The sequence below is a fragment of the Rhododendron vialii genome, chromosome 1a (assembly GCF_030253575.1).
Source record: "Rhododendron vialii isolate Sample 1 chromosome 1a, ASM3025357v1".
NCBI classification, from domain to species: Eukaryota; Viridiplantae; Streptophyta; class Magnoliopsida; order Ericales; family Ericaceae; genus Rhododendron; species Rhododendron vialii.
Window position 1 is genome coordinate 15,119,802 of NC_080557.1, and position 12,197 is coordinate 15,131,998.

A 12,197-nucleotide genomic window follows, 5' to 3' on the forward strand; every position below is an offset into this window, starting at 1 on the left:
TCTTTTTTCGTGTATATATATACATGAAAAAGGGGTTCTCGGATCAAGCACCCTACACATCTCGGATGCCCGTTGATTCTCGCGATGGGTCCCTCGGTTTTTTTTTAGAATTTTTGGACGGCTCGGATCGACCGTCTAGTGGCCAGAGAAGGCCTGGCGCGGCCGTCGGTACGATTTCCCTCCGGCTGGTCGGTACCTATATCTTTAGCGTTTTGTCAAATCATTGTTGTTTCTCACTGTAAAATTTTAAAAACTACTCCATAAAATTAGGACCAAAGTCATTTTTTTTCCCCAATGACGACAAAAATTAAAACAGACAGTATTCGTCTTTTTTGAATTTTTGAAATTTTGGAGCTACGTGGTCGTAACTTTCTGATCTCTCGTCGAGATGAATATCGAATTCCCAACATTATCTTTGACAAATAACTAAAACAAAATCACTAAACACCAAAAATACTCATTGTTGTGAACTACTATAAAAGATTTAGTGGAAACATCACTTAGTATTCAAATAATCCCCAAGAGGTTTGGTCAAGTGGTTGTGAAAAAATAATAAGTATTTCTCTATGAAATCACATGTTCCATTCTTACAGAAGCTCAACATTTCAAACCTTGAGACCACTAGGGGTTATGCCCGGTCATTACCTTCAAGGCCTCCGGAACTAATCGAGATTTATGCAAGCTGACCCGGACATCCGGTTATAAAGAAAAAAAGAAAGAAAGATGCTCATGCTTACCAACCACAAGAGGATGGTCTATTGGGAGACTGGTCATATTGATCAGATGTGGAAGCCTTTCCGCGGATGCTGCAGTGCCCACAAATGAAATCAAAGAGCAGAGGAAAAAACAGAGCAAAATTCTTGGTGATGCCATGGATTCCACAATACAATGATTAATTACTTGTGGGTAATTTTACTCAATAAACCTTGTGCTGATATATATATATAAATTGCTCCCGCAGCTGCCTTTATAGGAGACTTGGCAATTAATTAATATAAAGATTATATGTATCCTTTAAAGGAGACTTGGGTCTTGGGTAGTCTTAAAATTTAAGTAATATTAATTTCTATTTGTTGGTTTTGTCCTTTTAATCTTTGTAATCTTGCGAAAATTAATAAAATTTTCTTTTGCCGATCAAAAAAAATAGTAGTATATTTTACTTGGATTTTCTTACCTTTTATGTATCATGTTTAACAAATTTCGCCAGTATGTGGTGAAATAAAAATGGTAATGACATTAGTGACATGTAGCGTGGACTATAAAAAAAAAACACTTAGTACACCATTGTTGCATTTTAGGTAACCTTTTTCCCCCATAACCAGCCTAGTATTCAGAAACAGAAAGTCTTTCGTCTAGGGTTCGACTTCCACCTGCGTGCTGTCGATTCTTATGTTGGGTTAGTCTATACAAAACTATAAAAACACAAAAACAAAAAAGACCGTGTCAAAAAGTCTGGCAAAAATTTGGCCAAAGGGACCTAAATATTACAACACAGTAAAAAAAATACCGTGTCAAAAAATCCTAGTTTTGTTGTTATGATTTGAATTCAACACTTAAAGAACAAATTTCTATACAAGCATTGCTGAACCAAATCAAATTTGGGTTTGAAAGCGTTTTTTCATCTTCTTGTTAGATCAAACATACACAATATCCTTGTGTGTTTAAGAAATTTAAACCCAAAATTACAAGAAATGTCTAAATTTTTTGTAGAATCAAGTGAGCTCCGTATTGCGGTTGAAGAGTGATGACAGTATGGGGAGCATGCGTATAAGACGGCGAAAGCTCAAAGGAGAAGCGTTGTAGAATCATCGCCACGGCCATCTTTGCTTCTAGCATTGCAAAGTTTTGTCCAATACATATGCGAGGCCCCCAACCAAATGGAAAGAATGAAACTACTCCGTTCTTTGTCGCCTTTGACAATCCTTCTGAAAACCTCTCCGGGTTGAACTCCTTTGCGTCGTCGCCCCAAACTTTGCTGTCATGATGAAGCAGGATTATTGGTATAGAAAGTATCGTTCCAGCAGGCAGACACAGTCTTCCTAACTTCGTCTCTTTGTGGATAACTCGAATCATTGCAACTGCCGGTGGGTATAATCGTAGAACCTCATTCAAAATCATTGTTACCTGGGAAAGATAAGATTAATTGTTAGTATTCTCTGAATGTGTGTGTCTGTGAACAAAGGTACTTCATCTATTTTATTCAGATAAAAGTTCAAAAAGGTCAAAAAGGGCCTATCTTTCCCTTTCTCTTTACGCTCCGGAAAAGTCAAGATAGGCACTGTGTGCTTGCGTATATCAACGAAAGAAAACACTTACAATCTTGAGGCGATTTAATCCGTCAAAGTTTGGCTTGTCATTCCCAAACACCTGCAAAACCTCTTCCCTTGCAAGTTGTTGCCAATGTGGATGTTTACTCAACAAAACCATAGTCCACACAAGCAAAACAGAGGTGGTCTCCTGCCCAGCAAAGTAGAACAGCTTGCATTCCTCAATCACTTCATCAATACTCATCATCATCCCAGCAGCTTTTTTGCCATCTTTTCCACTATCCTGAACTTCCCTGAGATTGGATTCCAACATTTTACCCAGCAAATCTTCATTACTAGCCTCCCCTGCCTTCATTGCCTTCAATCTTTTATCAATCATTGCCCTTAATGATGCTTTTACTTCCTTTTCAATTTCTTTCATCCTGTTGTTCCTCTTTGTTGGCATAAACCTAACCAAGCAAAAATCATGGCAGAATATAATGGCTTTAATTTGGCCCCCTATATTATCTCTTTAGCATAACATCATGATACTGGAGGGCACTCCCTATAATGCACCTTGCAGGGCAGATACGGACCATTTATCTTGACAATCAATGGTTGTGTTACCTTTTACTAGTAATACTTTGACTGGTAAAAAATAACAAGCATATTTGAACCATTGATTGCATTTCAAGAGAGTGCACCACAGGATTTCCAATATCTAGCATCACTGATCATCTTCACCCTTATAAGTTATAACAATAAAGAACAGTGTACTAAACGAAAATATTTTAACTCACCAAAGCTAAAAAAAATTAAAAGAATTTGAGATAATTTAATTTAGTCTAATTTAGTCTAAATTGTAACTCTTTACATTTGATTAATAAATTTTTTCGTTGTTCAAAAAAAAAAATTAATTTAGTCTAAGCTTATTGTTGGACAACCTTGTCCAGGCCTGTGGCCACGAGTTCATGTTTTAATCATTAGATCCATTCATCGTTTAAGCCTCGAGTAAGAGAATGATTCTTTAAAAAAAAAGCCATAACTTTCGCCCACATGGTTACATTAAAATTCGTAAAAGAAAAGTGATTTTTTTTTAAAGGATTATATTTGATCTTTGTTCCTCCATTTTTGCAAATGTGAAGAAGTCATGTCTAGTTACTGGATCAAGTAATTATTCTTGTAGATGATCTAGAATCGAGACTTAAAAGATGAAAGGATCGGATCATCATAATTGGACAATATACGCTAATCAGAAGGGCTTTGTTCTGTAACTTTTACGTACCTCTAGCCTTATAATATATTCTTTTTTGCTTTAATAAATTCGTTTTTTCTGTTAAAAAAAGAAACTTTTACCTCCAGCCTGGAATGTAGACTGAATTTAAAGCCTTAATAGTATGCTCAGCTTGCTCAGTCTGGAGTTGGAATATTCTTCTTCCTTCTTCATAGTTACTACCAAATGCAGTTCGAGATATGACGTCCCTTGACAATGCTTGCAGAAAAGGCCACACATCTAATTCGCAAAACCCGTGCGTGGAGACCGTGTTTTCCCATGCGCTTATCATCTCGCTACAACTGGTATCAAATGCCGGCAACATATGCTACATACGAACAAAATCAGACAACAAAAGAACAAGAAACTATCAGCAGTATGTTGTTTTTCACACTAGGTAAGTACGCGCGCAGATCAAAATAGGAAGTCATCGATCTTCCCTTTAAGTTAACTTTAGAAGCGTAGTCGTCGCTGAACATTTAACGAATTAAATGATGTGTTAAGAGGGGAGAACAGGACTAATGCAATATGATGATCATAATGTGCTCCATGAGACCTCATGTTTCAATTTGCCAATTTTGTTCCTGAAATGTGAGATTGTGCGTTTAAATGCGACAACTTTCAATCAGTAATGGAGTGAAGGACCGATATTTTTGAATACATGAAGTGAAATGCATACATCTTTCCGATACTTCAGTGTCAGGGCCAAATTGCTAATCGGGAAAAAGGAAGAAGTGAAAATAACCTTCAATTTCTCGATATGGAAAGCAGGGTTAATGAGTTTTCTGTGTCTAGTCCATTGTTCATCCTCATAGCTTGCTAATCCGTTAGCCAGCAACTTGGCTAACGGATTAGACCTAAGCTTTCTAAAGTGGAAATTCTTTGACAGAATCTCCTTTACGAGTTCAGGGTCCATGATGTTCACTCTAGGATTTGGTCCAAGCCACGTAAAGGAAATCTTTCCTGCATCAAAAACCAAATACCCAAATTCATCAAAAGAGTATCGAGCATAAAATTTTCTAATTTCTATGAAAAAAATGTTATACGCGAGATTTTGTAGGAGTACTGATATATAAACATTGTATGTTGTATGTTTTGATGCCTTTTATCCTTGTGCCCTTTTGATCTTTGTAATCGCTCCGTTCGAAGATTAATGAAATTCATCTTTTGCCGTTCAACACAAGTTTTCAGACCCTAATTACCTTATAAGATCTCAGTTAATTAGATGACCCTGACAATTCAAGTTGTGAACGGAAATTATAATAAGATCTCGATTCCCATTCAATATGATTATTTTATTGGGTCCTCAAATATGAAACTCTCCCATGTCCTATTAGATACTAGCGTATGCCCGTACCTGAAGGCACAGTACACAGAAATAAATACTTAATTTATGTATAATATAAGGCTCAAACAATCACCACACGCAAATTAATATTGAACTTGGGTGCAATATACCAACCTGTGTCCAAAAAATTCAACTATGCGATAAACAATAACGCAACATATCCATTGATACCGTTTCCAAAAAAACCATATCCATTGATAAACAGCATAATCCATTGATTTTCATTTGAATAATGCCTTAATGAGAGTAGAGAGAGGTTAATACATTAGGAAACCTTCATTCCTTTGATCCAACGGCTATAACCTTATCACTAAGTACGATTGAACGACTGTAGATGAATCTATGTTTGTATGTGTAGATATTTTGGTAGAAAATCGCTCTGTTTTATAATATAGATTCGCCCTCCACTGTACAAGAATCCTTGCGCGCGCACTTGTATTTTGTATTTTGAATTGTGAATTGTAGATTTTTGTATTATGATCATAATAGATTAATTATGAATCTAGAGAGGGTTTGAGAGATATGAGCAAAATAAATTTTGAAATTGAGTAGTGTTTGAAAAGATAATCATCAAAATAGATTATGAATTGAACTTTTATTATTTTGCCCTAAATTATTTATTGTATGGTACTATAGTGAATATGAATAAAAATTCAGGGGTAATTTGTGTTTTTATTCATATGTAAAATAGGAGAATATAAAAGCTCCTCCAAGTTTGATTCTCAAATTGTATCTCCATCTATTGCTTGGTTTTTGAGAATGCATTCTTGAAAAATGCATTCTTAACCCTGGCTTCCAATCAGCCGCAATCCAAAAATTTAAAAATGTAGAATTCAAAAAAGTGACTCTCAAACGGCCTCTAAGTTCTTCATCATCTATAAATTAAAAGTGTCAGTGTCACATCATTTAAGTACTTATTTATGTACAAACATTATGCAAATTTTCTTTCCACAAATAAATTTCCTAAATGACCAAAGAGCCATCTAAAATAGAAAAACTTATGTGATTCTCTTTATAAGTTGTCTTTGACAGCCTTCATTCATATATGTTCTTTGGGGGAACGGAATTTGAGAATCTTCGAAGGAAAATCCAAAGATGCTGATGGGATTTTTAGAGCTATCTTCAACTCTGTTAAGAGCTAAGGTCAGCTCTTGGTCAATTGTCAAATTCTCCATTCAAAAAATGAAGCTTGGCGATGACTGGCTCCTAAATTCTAGCATTTTCGCTGTAAACAATTGTTCATAGTTTTTGCTTAAGAGTTATTTGTTGATCGTTTCTTGGACCTTTTAATGTATAGGTGGCCAGGGGATGCCCTTGTTGATTCTTTGTAACCTTCTGTGCGTTTTTTGGTTATATAAAATTTCACTTACCAAAAACAAAACGGCATCATTCTGACCATTTTATTTTGTATGTGTATAAAATATTTTAAGCCATACCCCATTGTTATTATTAGTTATATATTCCATGCATCCAGTCCTTATGGTGATCTAGGTCTGCAAATAAAGATAAGATGTGATGGGCCAGCTGGATTGAAAGAAACACGAGGCATGCATGCCCAAAAAAAATAAGAAAAGAAAAAGATAAATAATTCTAAGTGTACCCGGCATCAAGGGTGGATTTAAGAGAGAGAACATGAGAGAGAGGATGTGAACGTGGCACTCTATGTTCCTCCATATCATATGTACTATCATGTGTTGCGGTCCAGGATGATGATCTAACCATTATTTTATATAATTTGAAAATTTTAGATTTATCAAACGTCGATAAATATTTGAACAAGGTAAATTTTAAATTGTGAAATGAACGGTAAATAATATTCTACATATAAATTGCACACTTTACAGAATACAGTGTAACTTGTTCACGTGTTTATCAATATTTGAACAAGGTGATATTTCACAATCCTATTCTGTTTTATGGTTTTTTACAAAAGCTAAGTGGTTTGATCATCTTTATGGATGCTAAATAGCCAACAGAACAAGAGTACGGAGGGGTACATATGGAGAGATGGAGTCTACCAGGTGACTCTCTCCTGTGAGAGTGTGTCAAACTATCTAAAATAAGTATTTATTTTTCGAATAAGTTCTTATAAGTACTTAAAAATAAGAAAGAGATGGGGGAGGGGATGTGAACGTGGCACTCTACGTTCCTCCATATCATATGTACTATCATGTGGTGTGGTCCAGGATGATGATCAAATCATTATTTTATATAATTATAAAATTTTAGATTTATCAAACGCCGATAAATATTTGAACAAGGTAAATTGTAAATTGTGAAATGAACGGTAAATAATATTCTAAATATAAATTGCATACTTTACAGAATACAATGTAACTTGTTCACGTGTTTATCAATATTTGAACAAGGTGATATTTCACAATCATATTTTGTTTTATGGTTTTTACGAAAGCTAAGTGGTTCGATCATCGTTATGGACACTAAATAGCCAACAAAACAAGAGTACGGAGGGGTACATATGGAGAGATGGAGTCTACCAAGTGACTCTCTCCCGTGAGAGTGTGTTACACTATCTAAAATAAGTATTTATTTTTCAAATAAGTATTTATAAATACTTAAAAAATAAGAACCTTAGCGAAATGGGAGCCCCTGAATCACACGAGGTGATATTGATTTAAGTTACTTTTAAGAGACATTAATTGATTAAGTATATCCCTCCGTCTAATTTATTTGGCTAAATTTTAGATTTCAATTCATTGTGGAGACAAAATGACTACTATAAAAAAGTTTTGAATTTTTTTAGAGTGCCCTTTCTTTTCTATTTTGTTAGGAAAAAAAAAAAGGCTGAAACGAGAACATTCTGGATATAGAATTCGGCTCTACCCATATTTTGCGGTTGCCCCTATTTTCACACCCCGAAATGAAACCCGGGATAATAGTTTTTTTCCTCCACCCGGATAAAATTTGGATACCACCTTATCCAAATTTTGAACGCTGATAACGGCGGGGTGGCTCCACAAGGATTTGAGGGGATTCGTTCAAAAAATGTACTAAAATCTTACATATTTTTGCATATAATTTGATATTTCTTTTTTATTGTTCGTATTGAATCAGTTGTGTAAGTAACGTAACTGAAAATTTACCGAAATTTGTAAGTAAATAGATATATAGCTCAACAAAATAAATATAGTTATCTTATATAGTGTTCTGTATGCAAGATTTTTTTTTATCCATTTTTATAACCACTGAGTTAAAATTCTGTAGCCACTGCCAGATTACAGTCCGTAAATTTTGGTGCAGTTTTTCCATGCATTATTCTTAAGAGAGGGAGGGGGCGTTACGGCAATGTTTAGAAGTCAACGTAAAATTGCGAAAACATTTTTAATGAGCAGTACAAACATGACATAGGATATATGAAAGTGTCCATAAAAAAGAATAGACGGCTCGAATTCACAGTCAATGTAAATCCGAGCCATCCATTCTCTTTTATGGATACTTTTATATTTCATATTCATGTATCACAATATTTCTCATTTTCAATAGTAGTTGATGTAAAAGTTTTTTTTTTTTTTTTTCATTCGTTAATCTTAATCTATGAATTTTGGGAGGGAATAAGTGTTTACGGAAATCGAACCATACCCATGTACATTAAAGTATAAGGTAGTTACCAACTAAACTTCACTCCACTTGCAGATGTAAAAGTCAAAAACCGACAAATAGACAGTGGAAGTGCGTACCGTAAGTGTTGACGGAGTTGTGGAGGAAGGGTACGACGCGAGGGAGGATATCCTGAGAGAAGGGGATGGGACTGGATTTGGCTCGTTCCGTCATGGCGTAGCTGTCCTTCACGTCTCCAAACAACAACTTGTACGAGGTCCCGCTCAGCCCTTGCTCCCTGAGGCGCCTCTCCAGCCTCCTCGGTCTCAACCATACCCAGTTCAACGCACTCCACCCCAGCCATGTCACCACAGCCACGACTGCGCCAACTGATGAAATCGCAAGGCGGTCCAACTCCATTGACAAATGAGAGAGAGAGAGAGTGCTAGTTAAAAAGAGACGTAAGCTAGCGTGCAATTTGAATGTGAGAAGCAGGAGAGTACACCAACGCCTTGAGATGATATTGTATATAAATACTACGTAATTGAATGCGTCTCTCGCTTTCCTTAGGTTGGACGTTGAACCGGACGGGGTGCAGTCCGGCCATTTTTCAGTCGCTCTTTGAGAGTATATTGATGATCGGACTCGTTCATATATTTTAGGACTCTTTAGTACTACCAACCACACAAAAATTCAACCTGGTCAACTACCTATCAATATTAGCTAAACGAGTTGTTAAAAATCGGTTCTTCAAGTTAAGATCCAGTGTGCCCGAGTAATTTTTTCCGGAATAAATCTGCTATGTTCAGGTATTTATGGGTACTGGATCAGTTTTTTTTTTTTTTTTTGCGTGGTTGATCATATCAACGATTTTTACAATATGGACGGATCCGATCATTGAGGTGAGTCTGAAAAGTGGCCGAAAATGGCCTAACTGCACCTCTTGCAATCCAATTGGGACACGAGAGAGAATCTTCCTGCTGTACTAGATGCATCACGTATTAGCTCACCCGGTGGTTGCGTCGACGACACGTCTTATTTATTTTCTTGTTTTTTTTTTTTTTTTTCCATTTTCTAAACACAGCGGAAAAAAAGGGCTAAACTTCATCATTAAGAAATTGGATTCTCCCCGGTAAAAAACTACTAATATTTAATGCTCCATGGTGGATGATTCGTGGTGCCCAAGCCTTTCCGTCGTCGCGTGTTTGGTTGGTGCTAGTTATAAAATGTGCGGAACATCGTACAAATTTGTGGTGGAGCAAATATTTGAAAGATCGTATATCGATTTATTTTTTTCTCCCGGCAAGACTACTCTAACACTAATTTTGAACTGGACAAGACAATCGTGCATGAGATCACAACATGATACCTCATCCTCTATTACTACTTTGAATGGCTAAGGTTGTGCCGCACAACCACACAAAGCATCATACATAAAAATGGGCGGCCTCTATTTGCAACCCTCAATTTGTTACATAAATCTTTTGCTTGATAAAACTCACACCTTTTTTTGTAGTTATAACAATTTGCTAAATACAACCTCAAAAAATCCCTTAAACTTTCCAACTTACTTACCCCTACTAGCAAACAAACCCCTAATTTTTCCCCCCATAAAATACCTTTCTCCCTCCCTATTTTCGTCACAACACCACCACCAGGTCCATCATCTTCATTATCGTTGTTTCTACGTCCCTCTTGCTCTTGCTTCAATGGTTGTAGACAAGGATTGAGCCAGAAGGAAATTGGTGGTGGCATAATTTGGATGAGAGAAGCAGGAGAGTCCTCTAAAGTCCAACCCATTGAGAAGATACTATTGTACCTAAATAGGGAAACTAATGGTGGCGCAATTTGGATGAGAGAAGCAGGAGAGTTCTCGAAAGTCCAACCCATTGAGAAGATACTATTGTATTTAAATAGGGAAACTAGTGGTGGCGCAATTTGGATGAGAGAAGCAGGAGGGTTCTCGAAAGTCCAAACCATTGAGAAGATACTATTGTATTTAAATACGACATCGTTGAAATTATTTAGTACTTCGGAAGTACTATCACGTAGTGCTCCAAACCACTTTGTAACCATAAATTCTCTTAGGGTCCAGGACTAGGTACATATAGACCTTACATAAACATGTGATTCTGATCAAATGGTTCAGAGTACTATGTAGCGGTCACATCGTTAATTTCTTTTCCGGTTAATGTTATCAAAGATCCGATGGTGTAGACGTCGTGGGAAAAACGTGTTTTTACCACCATTAAAATTAAGAATGGTGATGGAAATTTCCTGAAGAATGCAGTCACGGTGGAGGTTGAGTCCGATTGATGAGAGTTTGGAGGAGGAAGGTGGCGATCGATGCGCCTTGGCCCATACTCAAAACCGGGGTTGACAAGCCAATTGGATCCTTTGTTTTTTTTTGAGGAGTACTCAACCCCGTTTATGGATAAAGAAGAGCAACAGTGCTTGTGGGATGATCGATTGGCCATTGTGGGAATTGAGAAGAGCAACAACACTTTGAAGGAGGATGGGTTTTTAGCGAATTCAATTCTACTAATTGAGAAATATGTTGAGATGGAGGACGATGCTTTTGCTGAGTTGGATGATGATGATCGAGTTTGCTAACATTGTGGAGGACTCATCTCTCTTTTGGAGTTTTAGTGGTTTTGTATCTAGACCTGGGTAACAGGTCATGTCGGGTCGTGTCAGTCGGGTTTGTATCACAAACCATTCAACCCAAACCCGACCCATTTAGAATTCGTGTTTTTCAAGTCGTGTCATTTTCGTGTTTCATGTCAGAAATGTTCAACCCTAACCTTTTAACTTCGTGTCCGGTTCGTGTCGTGTTATCGTGTCCATTGCCCAACTCTATATAGAATTACAGATATACAATATATATATATATATATATATATATATATATATATATATATATATATATATATATGTTCGGGTCAGGTTAATGGGTGTCACAGATTAGTAACTGTGTTGGTCGGTCAATTTCGTGTCTCGCATGTTCAACCCTAACCCGACCCATTTAGAATTCGTGTTCTCAAGTCGTATCATTTTCGTGTTTCATGTCAGAAATGCTCAACCCTAACCCGCTAACTTCATATCCGGTTCGTGTTGTGTTCGTGTTTCGTGTCCGTTGCCCAGCTCTTTTGAGTTGTATCCTTTGCATGTGTTCTGGTTTTTGAGTGAGGCTTTTTGCAGGTGCTGCGGTTTTTGTTCATTTTAGTTGTAGGTAGTTTTGCGAGGGTCCTGGCTTTGGTTGTGCTTCTCAGTTGTTTTCTGTCTATGTTTTGTTTGGCTTTTCTCCAGTGTACGTTGTAAGTGCTTGTTGGTTGGATTTTGAGGTTTGGTGGTGTTTTGGTACGTAGTTGGGTTCGGACGTTTGTTTTTTGTGGTTCTTTTTGTTTTGGTGGGCGCCTGGCCTTCATTCTGTGCATGGGTCTTGAGTGGCCGTTAGAGTTTATGTCATTGATTCGTTTAATCTTTTTTTATCTTTTTTAAAGATTAATGAATTTCTTCCGCCAAGAAAAAAAAAAAGATTTCTTTAAAATTTGGTTTAGGATCACTCTTGAACGATTTTCAGGATTTAAAATAACATCAATTAACTTCCGTTTTGGTAGATCGTCAAAATTTTCACTCTATGCTCATGGATGAGTAGACTATGAAAATGTAGTGGTTTTTTTTCTTTTGATATTTTGAATGGTTAACTTTAGAACACAGAGTTACCTAAAAAATAAATAAATTTTGAAAGACTGTATTTTTTGAGTATTAA

General features: G+C 36.5%; 1 protein-coding gene across 1 annotated transcript; it reads right to left on the reverse strand.

Moving 5' to 3' along the window:
- Window positions 1-1,509: 1,509 nt before the first annotated feature.
- On the reverse strand, window positions 1,510-9,010 carry LOC131306264 (cytochrome P450 CYP72A219-like). Its single transcript, XM_058332452.1, has 5 exons — window positions 8,566-9,010; window positions 4,265-4,482; window positions 3,603-3,847; window positions 2,317-2,716; window positions 1,510-2,124 (listed from the first exon to the last, which is right to left on the reverse strand). Exons 1-5 carry the CDS (start codon window positions 8,843-8,845, stop codon window positions 1,696-1,698), a joined length of 1,572 nt encoding a protein of 523 aa, XP_058188435.1. The 5' UTR covers window positions 8,846-9,010; the 3' UTR covers window positions 1,510-1,695.
- Between the last annotated feature and the right edge of the window lie 3,187 nt (window positions 9,011-12,197).

Coding starts and splice junctions, on each gene's coding strand:
- LOC131306264 (XM_058332452.1), bottom strand. CDS start 8,845: ATGGAGTTGGACCGCCTTGCGATTTCATCAGTTGGCGCAGTCGTGGCT. Junction 3,848..4,264: donor TCCATATCGAGAAATTGAAG/GTTATTTTCACT, acceptor GTTCGTATGTAG/CATATGTTGCCGGCATTTGA. Junction 2,717..3,602: donor GTCTACATTCCAGGCTGGAG/GTAAAAGTTTCT, acceptor TTGCTTGGTTAG/GTTTATGCCAACAAAGAGGA.